The sequence below is a fragment of the Phyllostomus discolor genome, chromosome 5 (assembly GCF_004126475.2).
Source record: "Phyllostomus discolor isolate MPI-MPIP mPhyDis1 chromosome 5, mPhyDis1.pri.v3, whole genome shotgun sequence".
NCBI classification, from domain to species: Eukaryota; Metazoa; Chordata; class Mammalia; order Chiroptera; family Phyllostomidae; genus Phyllostomus; species Phyllostomus discolor.
The window spans coordinates 51,804,034-51,817,720 of record NC_040907.2 but is presented as its reverse complement, the minus strand read 5'-3'; the positions used below and the strand labels follow the sequence as shown (position 1 = coordinate 51,817,720).

The following is a 13,687-nucleotide window of genomic DNA, read 5'->3' as shown; positions in this document are numbered from 1 at the left end:
ATTTTCAGTATACTATATATATGACTAAAATTAAATATGCTTATGTTTCTACGACAGCATCATTAAATTAGATCTTAGTGGTGGTTTCCCCTTTGTAAACTATAAAGGTTTTCCATAATTACCATTTCACCTGTCAGCAAGAAGTTACATCAGAATGCTCAAAATATACTCAAAACTTTTTAAAATTAGAGATGTGGAGAAGCATTTTATAAAATTTTAAAGTCAAGAATAAGTATCCCTGGCTGGCATAGGTCAGTGGATTGAGTGTGGGCTGCGAACCAAAGTGTTGCAGGTTCGATTCCCAGTCAGGGTACATTCCTGGGTTGCAGGCCGTGACCCCCAGCAACCGCACATTGATGTTTCTCTCTCTCTCTCCCTCCCTTCCCTCTCTAAAAATAAATAAATAAAATCTTTAAAAAAAAAGAATAAGTAACCAGATCAGGTAAGGGCTAGGATTTACTGCTTTTAAACATTATTTATATCTTATACACAGTAGAAATAAATATAATGTTATTAGAAACACAAAAACAGCCTGTGTTGGTAGTCAGGGTCCTCTGAGAAACAAACACAATAGGAGATCTCTCTCTCTCTCTCTCTCTAAATATCTACCTATATAGATATAGGTATATAGATATATAGATACAGGTATAGAGATATAGGGATCTCCTATACAGGAATACAGATATATAGGTAGATATTTGAAGAGAAGGAGAGAGGGATGGGGAGAGATTGATTCATTTTAAGGAATTAGTTCACATGAATGAAAGACAAGCCTGAGATCTATAGAGCAGTGTAGCAGGCTGAGATCCAGGGAAGAGTTGGTGTGGTCTTGAGTCTGAAATCTGCTTGCTGGAATCTCAGGCCTGGTTTCTGTGTTGTCCTCTTGAGGCAGGATTGCCTTTCCTTTGGGAAACAGGGTTTATTTTTAAGGCCTGCAATTGATTGGATGAGGCCTACTCACATTATGGAGTACCTGCTGTACTCCAGGTCTACTGACTTAAGTGATAATTACATCTAAAAAATACCTTCACTGAAGCAGCTAGACTGGTGTTTGACCAAACGATTGGGCACCACAGTTTTGCCAAGTTGACATAAAATTAACCATTACACAACCTTGCACATAAAGCTTAACCACTACTCACAAACCCTTCTGTAAGGTTATCCATTTGTATATCCTTCAGACCTTTTTTTATGCTTTCCATAAATATATATCCATAGTAATATATAGCTTTAGTTATTTATTTTTTAATAAAGTATCATATCTATTTTTGCAACCCCTCCCCCATTCTTTTGTATGTCTTAGGAACTTTTTCTTATTAGTATTACTACTTCATTCTCTTTAACAACTGCACAGTAGTCCATAGTTTGGGTATATTGTAATTTATCCAGTCTCTTATTTTTAGACATTTAGATGAATGGACACACATTTGTGTCCAGTTTTCTGCCATTATGAATGATGTTGCATTTACCATTCTTTTACATTCCATTGCAGTGTCATAGATAGCAAGCAATAAAATGGCTGAATTATGGGAACTATACACTTAAAATTTTTATTTTTATGGTATACTTTTAATAAATGCTTTTTCTTTATAAGATTTCAAAAACAGCTACTTATCACCTGAGTGTTTCACAGCCACAGAAAAATCCTCACTCTGAGGTCTAGGCTCATCAACTTGCCTCTCTAAGCCTGTTTGGCAACAAATAGCATGATAGGGTTTGCAGCTGGGAGAGCCTACACTGCAATCCTATTTGTTGGCTAAAAGTCTTGTTTGTACTCTGTTCTTCTGGACAGCATTAGAAAGATCACTTCAAGAGAAGATAAAAATTGAAGCTGCTATTCATCTAGTGCTGCTGCTAAGCAGCTCAAAGCTCTTGAACAGCATCTAGGTGATCTTAAATCTTTGACAGGTAAGGAGGGAGTCAGTAATGCTTACGGTTCCCATTTTGTAGGTAGAAACAGGTACAGAATGCTTTGCTTTCTGGTGACTGGTAAAGAAGCCACCAAAAGCAAGGTGGACATGGAAGCAACTCTAAACACATAGTTTTGGAATGCTAGGAAACGGTAGTAAGAGGGAGACCAAGTGATTTGCATGCAGGTAGAAATGGGAAGCTTGTTTTCCATCATGTTGTTTTGAAGTAAGGCATTCCAAACTCTGACCACCTATTGGGTCTGTTAAAAGGGTAAAGGTTGATGTTGAAGGAGGACCTCTTTGAAAGGAAATAACAGCTCTCTTCTCAATGTCCCTTATGCCTCTTGAGTTTCCCTGTCCCCAGTTCCGAATGTAGACAGTCATACTGTATTGGTGAGCTGGACTCTCTGTTGTTCTCTCTTTGTTGAAAGCAGCAAGCAACTGTAACCTAAGGTTCCTGTTAGAGAATAGAGTATTGGAACGGGTGAATAATTCTAGTGGTACTAGAGACTTCTATGTGACTTAGACTGTTTCTTTGTAGTCCACTTTCTTTTCTATCTATAAAATGGGAACAGTAATTATCCCTGACCCTCCTTGTTACTCATAATGTTTGACTATCAGCTAAAGTTTTCAGATGCTTTGTGCTTGAGATTCTAAAGGAATACTATGTGGTATTTTTTTTTTTTTAAAGATTTTATTTATTTATTTTTAGGGAGGGAAGGAAGGGGGGGAGAGAGAGAGAGAGAGAGAAACAGAGAGAGAGACATCAATGTGCGGTTGCTGGGGGTTATGGCCTGCAACCCAGGAATGTACCCTGGCTGGGAATCGAACCTGGGACACTTTGGTTCCCAGCCCGCGCTCAATCCACTGAGCTACACCAGCCAGGGCTTACTATGTGGTATTTTTATTTAGATGTATCTACCATACATCAGTGTGTTTCAAGTTTTCTTTACAGATTTAAAACATAATTTTATATATTAATCTAAGAGAATACATAGGATATTGAGATAATTTCAAGTGCCAAAGGAATATGTATTTATACCTTAATGTTACATGCTATAGAAAAACAGGTATACACGTATGTATATTACTTTGAAACTTTTAAAATGTAAGACAAACTTAATTTTTTTATTATTTTGAATGTTTGTGTTTTAGGAAAGAGTAGGAAACTTTTTGGCCGACTTTTATCTGGTAAATGGACTTGTTTTAGAATCAAGAAAAAGAAGAGAGCATCTCAGTGAAGAAGATATTCTTCGAAATAAGGCCATTATGGAGAGCTTGAGTAAAGGTGGAAACATAATGGAACAGAATTTTGAGGTATAATTTCTAATTTATAATGTTCTAAGGAGAGAGGGGGTAGACTTCATTCCTGGTATTTAGTGATTTTATATAAGTACAATCATAGGTTTTGTTGACTATAAACACCCTTTCTTAATTTATTTTTTTGATATAGCCTTGAATGATTTGTTTTTGTGAATCTGTACTTGGTCTGTGAGGCTTCACTAACAAATAGATTATATCATTTTATAAGCATGAAACCCAGTGTTAATTTTTAATCTATGTCCCTTTGTGCATATTCTTTTTTCTACTTCTCCAAGTGAAATCATTTGACAGCTTTGAAGGCCTAAATAAAGGCCCACTTACTTATGAATCATTTCTAGCCTGTAACTTCCCATAAAATTTTATTCAGTGTGTGTTTTTGAAAGCATGCTGTATACAAAGAATTGTGTGACAGTAGAGAAAAGGGAGGGGAACTTAGGAAATACAAAGAGACATATGTGAGACATGTTAACTCTCTCTGTAGTCTTATTCCCTAATAAGATGAAAGATGAAGAATGGCTTCTTTTTTAAAAAAAATTATTTATTGATTTTAGAGAGAGAGAGGAATTAAGTGAGAGAAACATCAGTTTATTGTTCCACTTATTTATGCATTCATAAGTTGATTCTTGTATGTGCCCTGACAGGATATTGAACCTGCAATGTGGTGTATTAGGACGAAGCTCTAACCAACTGAGCCACCCAGCCAAGGCCAGGATTCTTAAATTTATTTTTTATTTTGAAATTTTAGATTTACAGAAAGCCCTGAAATAGTTCAAACAATTTTTGGATATCCTTCACTAAGATTCCTCAAATGTTAACATTTTACTAAATTTTAAAGAAGTGTTTCTCAAATTGCAGGATAGGGACCTCCTAGTAGATGATGAAATCAGTTTTAGTGGTTTGTGACCAACCTTTTTTTTTTTTAACTGTTATTTTTTTAAAGATTTTATTTATTTATTTTTAGAGAGGGAAGGGAGGGAGAGAGAGAGAGAGAGAGAAACATCAATGTGTGGTTGCTGGGGGTCATGGCCTGCAACCCAGGCATGTGCCCTGACTGGGAGTCGAACCTGCTACACTTTGGTTCGCAGTCCGCGCTCAATCCACTGAGCTACGCCAGCCAGGGCATGACCAACCTTTTTAAATTCAAATCTAAATAAAGATAGTAGTGAAAATCCAGAGCACATCGCATACAGTGGGCGTCATTATTGCTTTATGAAACAATATTGTCAAGGAGTATGTGTTTTCTAAATATGTACATGTGTGAGTTCTGGTTTGTGGTATAAAATATAAATCACAAATGTAAAAAGATTAAAAGGTACTATGAGGAGGCTTGAATTTCTTGAATGTTTAGTCTCTCTCTATGGTATTGTGCCAGATTAATGTTTTAGGGATAGACAGACTTTTCAGAATAATATGCCAGGTTCCAACTAATTCATGGTAACACTGTGTGTGTATGCCAGGAAAATATTTTAATGTTTAGAAAGTTCACATATTGAGTGGATCAGCCATGGTTCAATTAAATAAGCACAAGATGTAAAGTGTTTGAGAATCCTCATTAAATGTTTCAGTTAAATCCGTGATCATGCTAGTTTAGCTTGATCCTGTCCTCTTCCTCCCAGGTCCTCTTTGTACTCCTCATTTTTCTTTAGGCTTTGAGATTGAGTAGAGCTTCACCAGACTTAATTTTTCAGAAGCCATCTGGTATTTAAAGATGTCCTGATCACTAGGAGATAAAGGGTATGACACGTTCAAAAATAGAAATGGATTGGGAGAGGAAATGCTGAACTCAATTTTTGACAAAGCTGCGTCTCTCACACATTGTTGACCAGACAAAAGACTGTTTCTTCAGACTTGTACTGTGATTTAACTTTTATTAAAAGTTATTTTTTAAAAATGATTTTGTTGTGCTGGTTATTGCTACCTTTGCTTAATTTTGTCAGCAAACCATTTTAGGATGAGTACATGGAACAAAAACCTTATAGAATACCATTTCATGGACCATTTGCTGATTGTCTCTGATTATCTGATTTATCTATATTTAAACTTACAGTATACTACTTAATTTTCTTTAGGGTAGAGATTGTGACTTGATGCACTTGAATTGTTAAAGTGGTCTTTAAATGGCATTTTAATAAACTGTAGTTTTGCACATTGAAATTAAGACATAGTTTAATTTTGGATAGCTATATAATACAACAAAGTAATATGAATTAAATAAAATAATTAAGGTTTTTGACTTCTGGTAAGAAAGCAAATAAAACAGTTCCCATGTGAATCGTAGCCCCTTAAATTTTACAGTTTTTTTAATCCACACCTGAGGATATGTTTTTATTGATTTTAGAGAGAGAAGGGGGAGAGGGAGAGAGGGAAGGAAGGAGAAAAGGAAAAGAGGGAAGGAGAGAGAAAGAGAAGAGAAACATTGATGTGAGAAATATCGATTGGTTGCCTTCTGCACACACTTTGACTTGTGATGGAACCTGCAATCTTTTGGTCCACTGGACAATGTTCCAGCCAACTGAACTACCTGGCCAAGGGCAAACTTTACAGTTTTTGATGAATATTTAAATCAACTTGTCAATTCTTCAAAAAAATAGAACACTTGGTAGGATTTTGATTAGTATGGTATTGAATCTATGCATCAATCAATTTCTGCATAAAAGCCTGCTTGGTTTTTGTTTACTCAATGTTTTACTTGGAGATAATTGTAGGTTCACATATGTAGAATGCATAATGAGGTTGACTGATCATCTTTTCATGTGCTTATTTGCCATCTGTATGAGGTCTGTCCAGAAAAGGCCCAGCCATTGTTAATATAAGGGGAATGGTTTTCATGACACCGATAGAAACTGGCAGCGAAGGAGAGTGGACTGGAATGCGCATGCTTGAACAATGATGACCTCACTGTACTAGTCAGTGGGGGCTGTAGACACTGTCGAGTATACTGTGTGGCCGTCACATTCAAAATGACTGAGCAAGTAGAGCAATGAATCTGTGTCAAGTTTGCAATAAGCTTGAACATTCCTCCCCGGAAACTATTTGGATGATTCAGAAGACCTCAGTGATTGAGGGCAACTGGTGATTGGCAGCTTCATCAGTGTCTTCTCATGCATTGTCTTGTGCAGAGTGTTTTGGTGAAACATCAAATCACCCAGGTGACTTAGCCCCCTTACAGCTCAGATTTGGTGCCTTGTAGCTCCTGACTTTTCTCAAAAGTAAAAATCACCTTTGAAAGGGAAGAGATTTCAGACTGTTGGTGAGATTCAGGAAAATATAACAGGGCAACTGATGGCAATTGGGAGAACTGTGTGAAGTCCTATGGTGCCTACTTGGAAGGGGACTGAGGTGTCATTATCCTGTGTACAATGTTTCTTACATCTTTTTTAAAAAATTTTATTTAAATTGTTGTTGCAGTACAATTTTCTATCTTTTACTCCTATCCCAACCCCCGCATCCAACCCTCCCCTCCTTTCTCCCATTTCCACCTGTCCCTCGTTTTTATCCATGTGTCCTTTATACTCATTCCTGTAAACTCTTCCCCTGAAATTCCCTCTCCTCTCCCCTCTGAACTCTGTTAATGATTGTCTCTGGTTTTTATATTACGTGGCTGGATTCCTTCTGGACATATCTGTTACATCCTGTTTGATGAAATGTCTCTTTGTGTCTTTTGCCCATTTTTAGATTGGATTTTTTTGTTGTTGTTGGGTTTTTAAAGATGTTTATATGTTCCTTCCAGATATTAGTTCTTCATTAGATACACATTTTGCAGATATTTTCCTCCCTCTCTGTAGCCTATCTTTTCATCCTGGTAACAGTTTTTGCAGAGGAAGTTTTTAATTTTGATGAGGTTCAATTTATCGATCTTTGTTTTATGTTTTGTGCCAAGTCTAAGAATCTTTGCCTAGCTCCAGGCCCTTAAAGTTTTCTTGTACACTTTTTTTCTCTACAACTCCTCTTGTACTTTATGTTTTACATTGAAGTCCATGAACTAGTTAGTTTTGTACAAGGTGTGCTGTTGAAGTCAAGGCCTATTTTTTTTTGCCTTGGATGTCCCGTTCATCTAGCACCAGTGGAGAAAGGGTATCCCTCTCTGTTGAATTGCCTCTGGAATTTGTATTGGTATGGTGTTGAATCCATAGATTTATATGGGGAGAGGTGATGTCTTAAACATACTGAATCACCTGTTTCATGTACGTATCTCCATCTATTTAAATCATAAATAGTTTCTCTCAGACATGTTTTTAGTTTGCAGTATACAAATATTGTGGAGATCTGACTAAATTTATCTCTTAATGTTTGTATTTTAATGCCATCATAAATGATGTTTTTAAATTTCATTTCTAGTTGTGCATTGCCAATAGAAAGAAATGCATTAGATTTTTCTGTATTGCTAAATTAATATATTATATAGTTTTTTATAGATTCCTTATGATTTTAAATAGATGATTATGCCATCAGGTGAGAGAGAACTATACTTTCATTGTTAATCTCTGTGTCTTTATTTGTTTGTTTGTTTATTTGTGCCTATTGCACTAGAAAATAATACCAGTATAATGCTGAATAAAAGTAATGACAGCAGGTGCTATGCGTTTTTCCTGATCTTAGAAGGCATTTTTTAAAGTTCAGTATTAAATTTTAAAAATCATAACATTTTTTAATCTGGCGTAAGTACTTTATCAAGAATTATGAAGAACTATGGCTGTATTGTTATTTGTTAGTTTTGTAATACTTTTAAGATTATTTTTGTCCTGCCTGGTGTGGCTCAGTGGATTGAGTGCTGCCCTGTGAACTAAAGGGTAGCCGGTTCTATTCCCAGTCAGGGCACATACCTGGGTTGTGGGCCAGGTCCCCAGTAGGGGGTGTTTGGGAGGCAACAACATATTATATTTCTCTCCCTCTCCTTCTCCTTCCCTTCTCCTCTCTAAAAATAAATAAATAAATCTTTTTTTTTAAAGGTTATTTTTAATGTTTGGCTAATGAAAATATACAAGGTCTGTCTGGAAAAAGTCCAGCCATTGCTAGTATAACGGGAATGGTGTGCGTGACACTGACATCAACTGGCAGCCCAGGAGAGTGGGCTGGAGTGCACATGCATGAACAATGACAACTTCACTGTACTAGTCAGTGGGGCGGTAGACACCCCTTGAGTGAGCATGTGTACTGTGTGGCCATCACATTCAAAATGACTGAGTGAGTAGAGCAATGAATCTGCATCAAGTTTGCAATAAGCTTGAACATTCCTCCGTGGAAACTATTTGGATGATTCTGAAGGCTGCAGTTGTGGGCATCAGGTGATTGGCAGGATTATTAGGACAATGCGCCCACTCATGCATCGTGTCTCAGGCAGAGTGTTTTGGTGAAACATCAAATCACCCAGGTGACTCACCCACCTACAGTCCAGCTTTAGTGCCTTGCGACTTCTGGCTTTTCCCAAAAGTAAAATCACTTTTGAAAGGGAAGAGATTTCAGACCATTGATGAGACTCAGGAAAATATGACAGGGCAGCTGATGGCACTGGGAGAACTGTGTGAAGTCCCAAGGTGCCTGCTTGAGAGAGGACTGACGCGTCATTGTCCTATGTGCAGTGTTTCTTCTTCAATATCTTCTTCTTCTTGTATCTTCTTCAATAAATGTCTCTATTTTTCATATTACATGGCTGGATACCTTCTGTATAGACCTGATTTATCTCATCTATTGTTTGGACGTTTGATAGGGAAGAACTGATGAATTATAATTGAATTATTTTAGAGTTCAATTATAAATAGAATAAATTTAAAGAAAATATTAATTCTATCAGATGTTCATCTATACATATAATTTTATTTTGTTGAATGTGGCAGGGTGCAGTATGAAAGAACATCAAACAGAACTGATAAGTCTGATTAGAAAAAAGATAACAAATAGCTGTCTTTTTTTTTTTTCTCTCCTAGACACAGAATTTATAAACACAGGGAAAGCAGCATGTACCTGATACTATCTTAATTATATTTGACAATGGGCATTAAGACAGGAAAGATACATTTCTATGCATTTTATAGATAATTTTGAGAATACAGTTCTTTTAAACTTAAATAATAAGCTTTTTAGGAAAGATACATATAAATGAACATGCATAGTTAAAAAATAGGTGGTCAAAAAAGTAAAGGGAGGGATCTATCAAATTCAAGAGACAATCCCATTTTAATGGTGAACTGTATTTAAAATTTTAATAAAGTTTAAAAAACAGTATTAAAAATTAATGGCTGCTTGGTCACAGCTGGTTATATAAGAATAAATTGGGTATGGAAATTGATATTGCTTGACTTGTTATAGACTTGCAAGTCACGTAAACATTGGTTATTTACTCATATGCATGTATTTTAATTAGTGATGATTATTACAAAACATTATATTGGAGAGTTACAGATAATTCTCCAGTGCCTAATCCAAATGGAGTGCCATGAACTCTAATTCAGCTTCTGTAGGTTCAACACTGATTTTATATGCACCCTCAACAAGTTTTTGTTTTCTTTTTTTTTTTTAAGATTTTATTTATATATTTTTAGAGAGGGAAGGGAGGGAGGGAGGGAGAGAGAGAGAGAGAGAGAAACATCAATGTGCGGTTGCTGGGGGTTATGGCCTGCAACCCAGGAATGTACCCTGGCTGGGAATCGAACCTGGGACACTTTGGTTCCCAGCCCGCGCTCAATCCACTGAGCTATGCCAGCCAGGGCTTGTTTTCTTTATGTTGGTTTAAAACATTGGTATTGTAAACTTGGGCATTGTGTTAAGTATTTTCCATTTATCATCTCAATTAATTATTACAGTGATCTAAGGAGTGTCATTGTTCCATTGTACAGAAAGGAAAATGAGATTTAAAGAAATTAATCTCTCTTACATCAAAAAGCTGGAAGTAGCAAAGATGGGTTTTGATTCTGTGAGGCTTACCCCAAGCTGTTGTTCCTCTAAGTTATTGTTTCTCTAGAGTGATCCAGATTCATATTTAACAAAGACAAGGTGTAAGTTTTAAAATCTGACATGACCTTTTACCAGAGTTGTTGATCAAATAGTCATTCTACATGTGTTTTGCTTTCATGTAAATATGAACCTCAGTCCCCTAGTATGAATTTATTATCTACAGAAGATTGCTCTCTTTTCTAAACTCCTCTATTTTTTTTTTCATAAGCTTATTTGGCCTTTGATCATATCATATTTTGTATTTCTGATTAACTCTTTATGTCTGTATTTTTTTTCTTTGAATTGTAAACTCCTTCAAGTTAGGGTTAGTTTTTATATTTCTCTGTAGGTACCATGTTCATTATTGTAGTCTAATGCCAGGAACATTTTAGAAGATTAAAAACATTGAATGAATTGGGTTTTATTACTTGATAACTTACCTTCATATTTGAGATTTTAAAAATTGATAATACATATTACTGATAGAGCTTAAATCATAATGGAATGATCTTGCAAGTAAATTCTCAAAAGCATTATATTAAAGAGATGAAACAATTTAGTAGTTTAAACAGTTTATTGTATGTTTTTGTATTTTAAAAAATGTCATTTTTTCCCTCCCTCCCTGTCTGTCTCCCTCTTTCTGCGTCTCTCACTGTGTGTCTCTGTTTCTCTCCCTTACCTCTCTCTCTTTATTTTTTCCTTTTTGACAGCCGGTTCGAAGACAGTCCCTTACTCCTCCGCCTCAGAACACCATTACATGGGAAGAATATATATCTGCTGAAAATGGAAAGTAAGTGGGTGTTTTGATTTATTTTGTTTATTTTTGTATTCTTTGGTTTTTAAAAAGAATAATTTGTGCCCTGGCTGGTGTAGCTCAGTGGATTGAGCGTGGGCTATGAACCAAAGTGTTGCAGGTTCGATTCCCAGCCAGGGTACATGCTTGGGTTGCAGGCCATAACCCCCAGCAACTGCACATTGATGTTTCTCTGTTTCTCTCTCTCTCTCTCTCAAAGTGAATAAATCAATAAATAAAGAATAATTTGCAAAAACATGAATATTTATATATAAAATTGTTTGAGAGAGAATTACTAGCACTTTTGTCTGGAGCAGTTCTTTTACCTTTAAAAATATGGATGCTCTGGCCAGGTGGTGGTGGTTAGCGTGTCATCCCATACACCAAAAGGTTGCTGGTTCTGGTCAGGGCACATACTTAGGTTGTGATTTGATCCCTGGTTGGGGCACTTAGGGGTGGCAACTGATTAATGTTTCTCACATCGATGTTTCTCTGTCTCTATCATTCTTTCTGTCTCTCTGAAATAAAACATATCCTTGAGTAAGGATAAGAAAGAAGTTATGGCCCTGGCTGGTGTGGCTCAGTGGATACGTGCCACCCTGCAAACCAAAGGGTCGCTGGTTTGATTCCCATTCAGGGCTGGGTTGCAGGCCAGGTCCCTGATTGGGACATTGATGTCTCTCGTCTTCTCTTTCTCCCTCCCTTCCCTTAAAAAAAAAAAAGAAATTATGGATTAAGCATGATAAGGGTGAGGTATCCTCAGTTATGTGCACTCTTTGACAGAGTTATAGAGTTTTCTTTTTATATCCCTGCTACCAATTTACCTGCTCTAGAAAGCCTATAGGACATTGTTCTAAGGAAATATAATGTGTGGAATTGCCCAGTGACGTTCCTTATTTGAGTTCACTTTATGGTGAATTTTTATATTCTGTTATTATCCTGGATTTTTAACGTGGTGTGTAAAGACATTAACTATTCATCTACTTTTTGTTTTTCCAAACTCATCTCCTGTCATTATCCCTGTGTTTTAGCTTATGCCAGATTACTTCTCACCATCCGTAAATAAAACATTTGCTAATGTTATTACTAGCACATAGTTCAACATATATTTATTGAATAAAAGAATGATGAATGATAAATATTTTGAATGAATTGATAAATAAAAGGGTTTTTTTCCTGGCCAACTGTGTGAAATAAAGTACAATCCTTTATAGAACATATTTTCTTTTGGCAGGCAATACAATACTACCGACCCATAAAGGGACAGTGGACAGTAAAAGAGATTGAATTGTGATTCTAAAGACACAGTGATATTCTAAAATATTTTTGTGATTTGCTTTGTTCCTAAAAGTGATTATTAACATCATATCCAATGTAAAATTTGTTGAGTTATGGTCATTTTTTTTAACTTTTACACTTTGTTACCCTTGTTTTATTTCTTACACATTTCTCATTTCCCTTTAGTATAATATTACTGTATTTTGCTCTGTGTAATGTGCTCTCATGTATAATGCTTATCCATGTTTTTGGCCCAAACCGTCAGGAAAAAAAATCTTTCATTTTAATTTTTTAATTCGATTTTTATTTATTTATATTTAGAAACAGGATCAATTATTGTATTCCAAAAATTTATTCCACTGTATAAAAAATATTCCATTGTATTGTAATGTGGATATCATTATTGCTTTCTAGACTTATACATTTAATGCATAAGCATAAACAAAAGAATTAAAAACATTTATAGAGATATGGAATTAGTACTACCCATCTATAATGCACATCCTTATTTTTGCCACAAAAATTTGGGCAAAAAAGTGCATTATACAAGGCAAAATATAGTAATTTATTTCTGTGCTTAGAATAAGCAAATTAAGTATTGTAAGGGGACAGATTCTTCTTAGGAAGATGATAGCACATGGAAAATCTTTGCTAATATATATATGTTTCTCTTTCAGAGCTCCTCATCTTGGTAGAGAACTGGTATGCAAAGAAAGTAAGAAAACATTTAAAGCCACGATAGCCATGAGCCAGGAATTTCCCCTGGGAATTCAATCGTAAGTTTGTTTTTAACCATACAAGTTTATGAAAGATGTTATTAAACCCTAAAGGCTGTAATAATATTTGCATCTAAGTAGTTAATTTAAGGCCTTTGAAATGCAAAAGCAAATAGCCGTTGTTTTGATAGTGTGTGCACCCTTCTAGAAATTTTCTAGTTCACCAAATATTAACATTTTTATTATTTTGACAAGATAAGTGTTTGAATAGTGTTTAGTTATAAAAATAATACATAAGCAATTTTTGTAAAAAAAACTAACAGCATGAAAGTGTATAGAAGAAAAATTACAGTTTACTTTCACCTTACTAAGAATTAATAGGTGAATAGTTTATTTTTATCTAGTTTTTTTCTGTGTATTTTTGCATTTTTATAAAATTGGCATAGTCTACATTTTGTTCTGTGAGTTTTTTTCTTTTAAAAGTGAGTGTATTTTGTACTTCCTAGTTACTCTTCAGTGTATCTTTTTCTTTCCTTGGTATTTTGCAGTATTGATGTATTATCATTTATTTTATCAACCCCACCACTGATAAACATTTTGATTGTAGTTTGTCATTGTTATAAACAGTATTTCAGTGGATATCTCTCAAAGTTGTACTCATCAGGTGCTCATTAAAAAAAACTCAATTTGGAGCACCTTTTAAAGAAAAGTACTAGGGGGGATGCTGCCTGATGCAT

At 35.3% G+C, this 13,687-nt stretch overlaps 1 protein-coding gene across 1 annotated transcript in view; it reads left to right on the top strand.

The window, feature by feature from the left end:
* ANKRD13C (ankyrin repeat domain 13C) overlaps window positions 1-13,687 on the top strand; it is an 83,872-nt gene that overhangs the window by 57,353 nt on the left and 12,832 nt on the right. Inside the window, exons 9-11 of the mRNA XM_028511611.2 lie at window positions 3,066-3,227; window positions 10,874-10,953; window positions 12,912-13,010. Coding sequence (XP_028367412.1) covers window positions 3,066-3,227; window positions 10,874-10,953; window positions 12,912-13,010 — 341 coding nt within the window. The remainder of the gene's footprint in view (window positions 1-3,065; window positions 3,228-10,873; window positions 10,954-12,911; window positions 13,011-13,687) is intronic.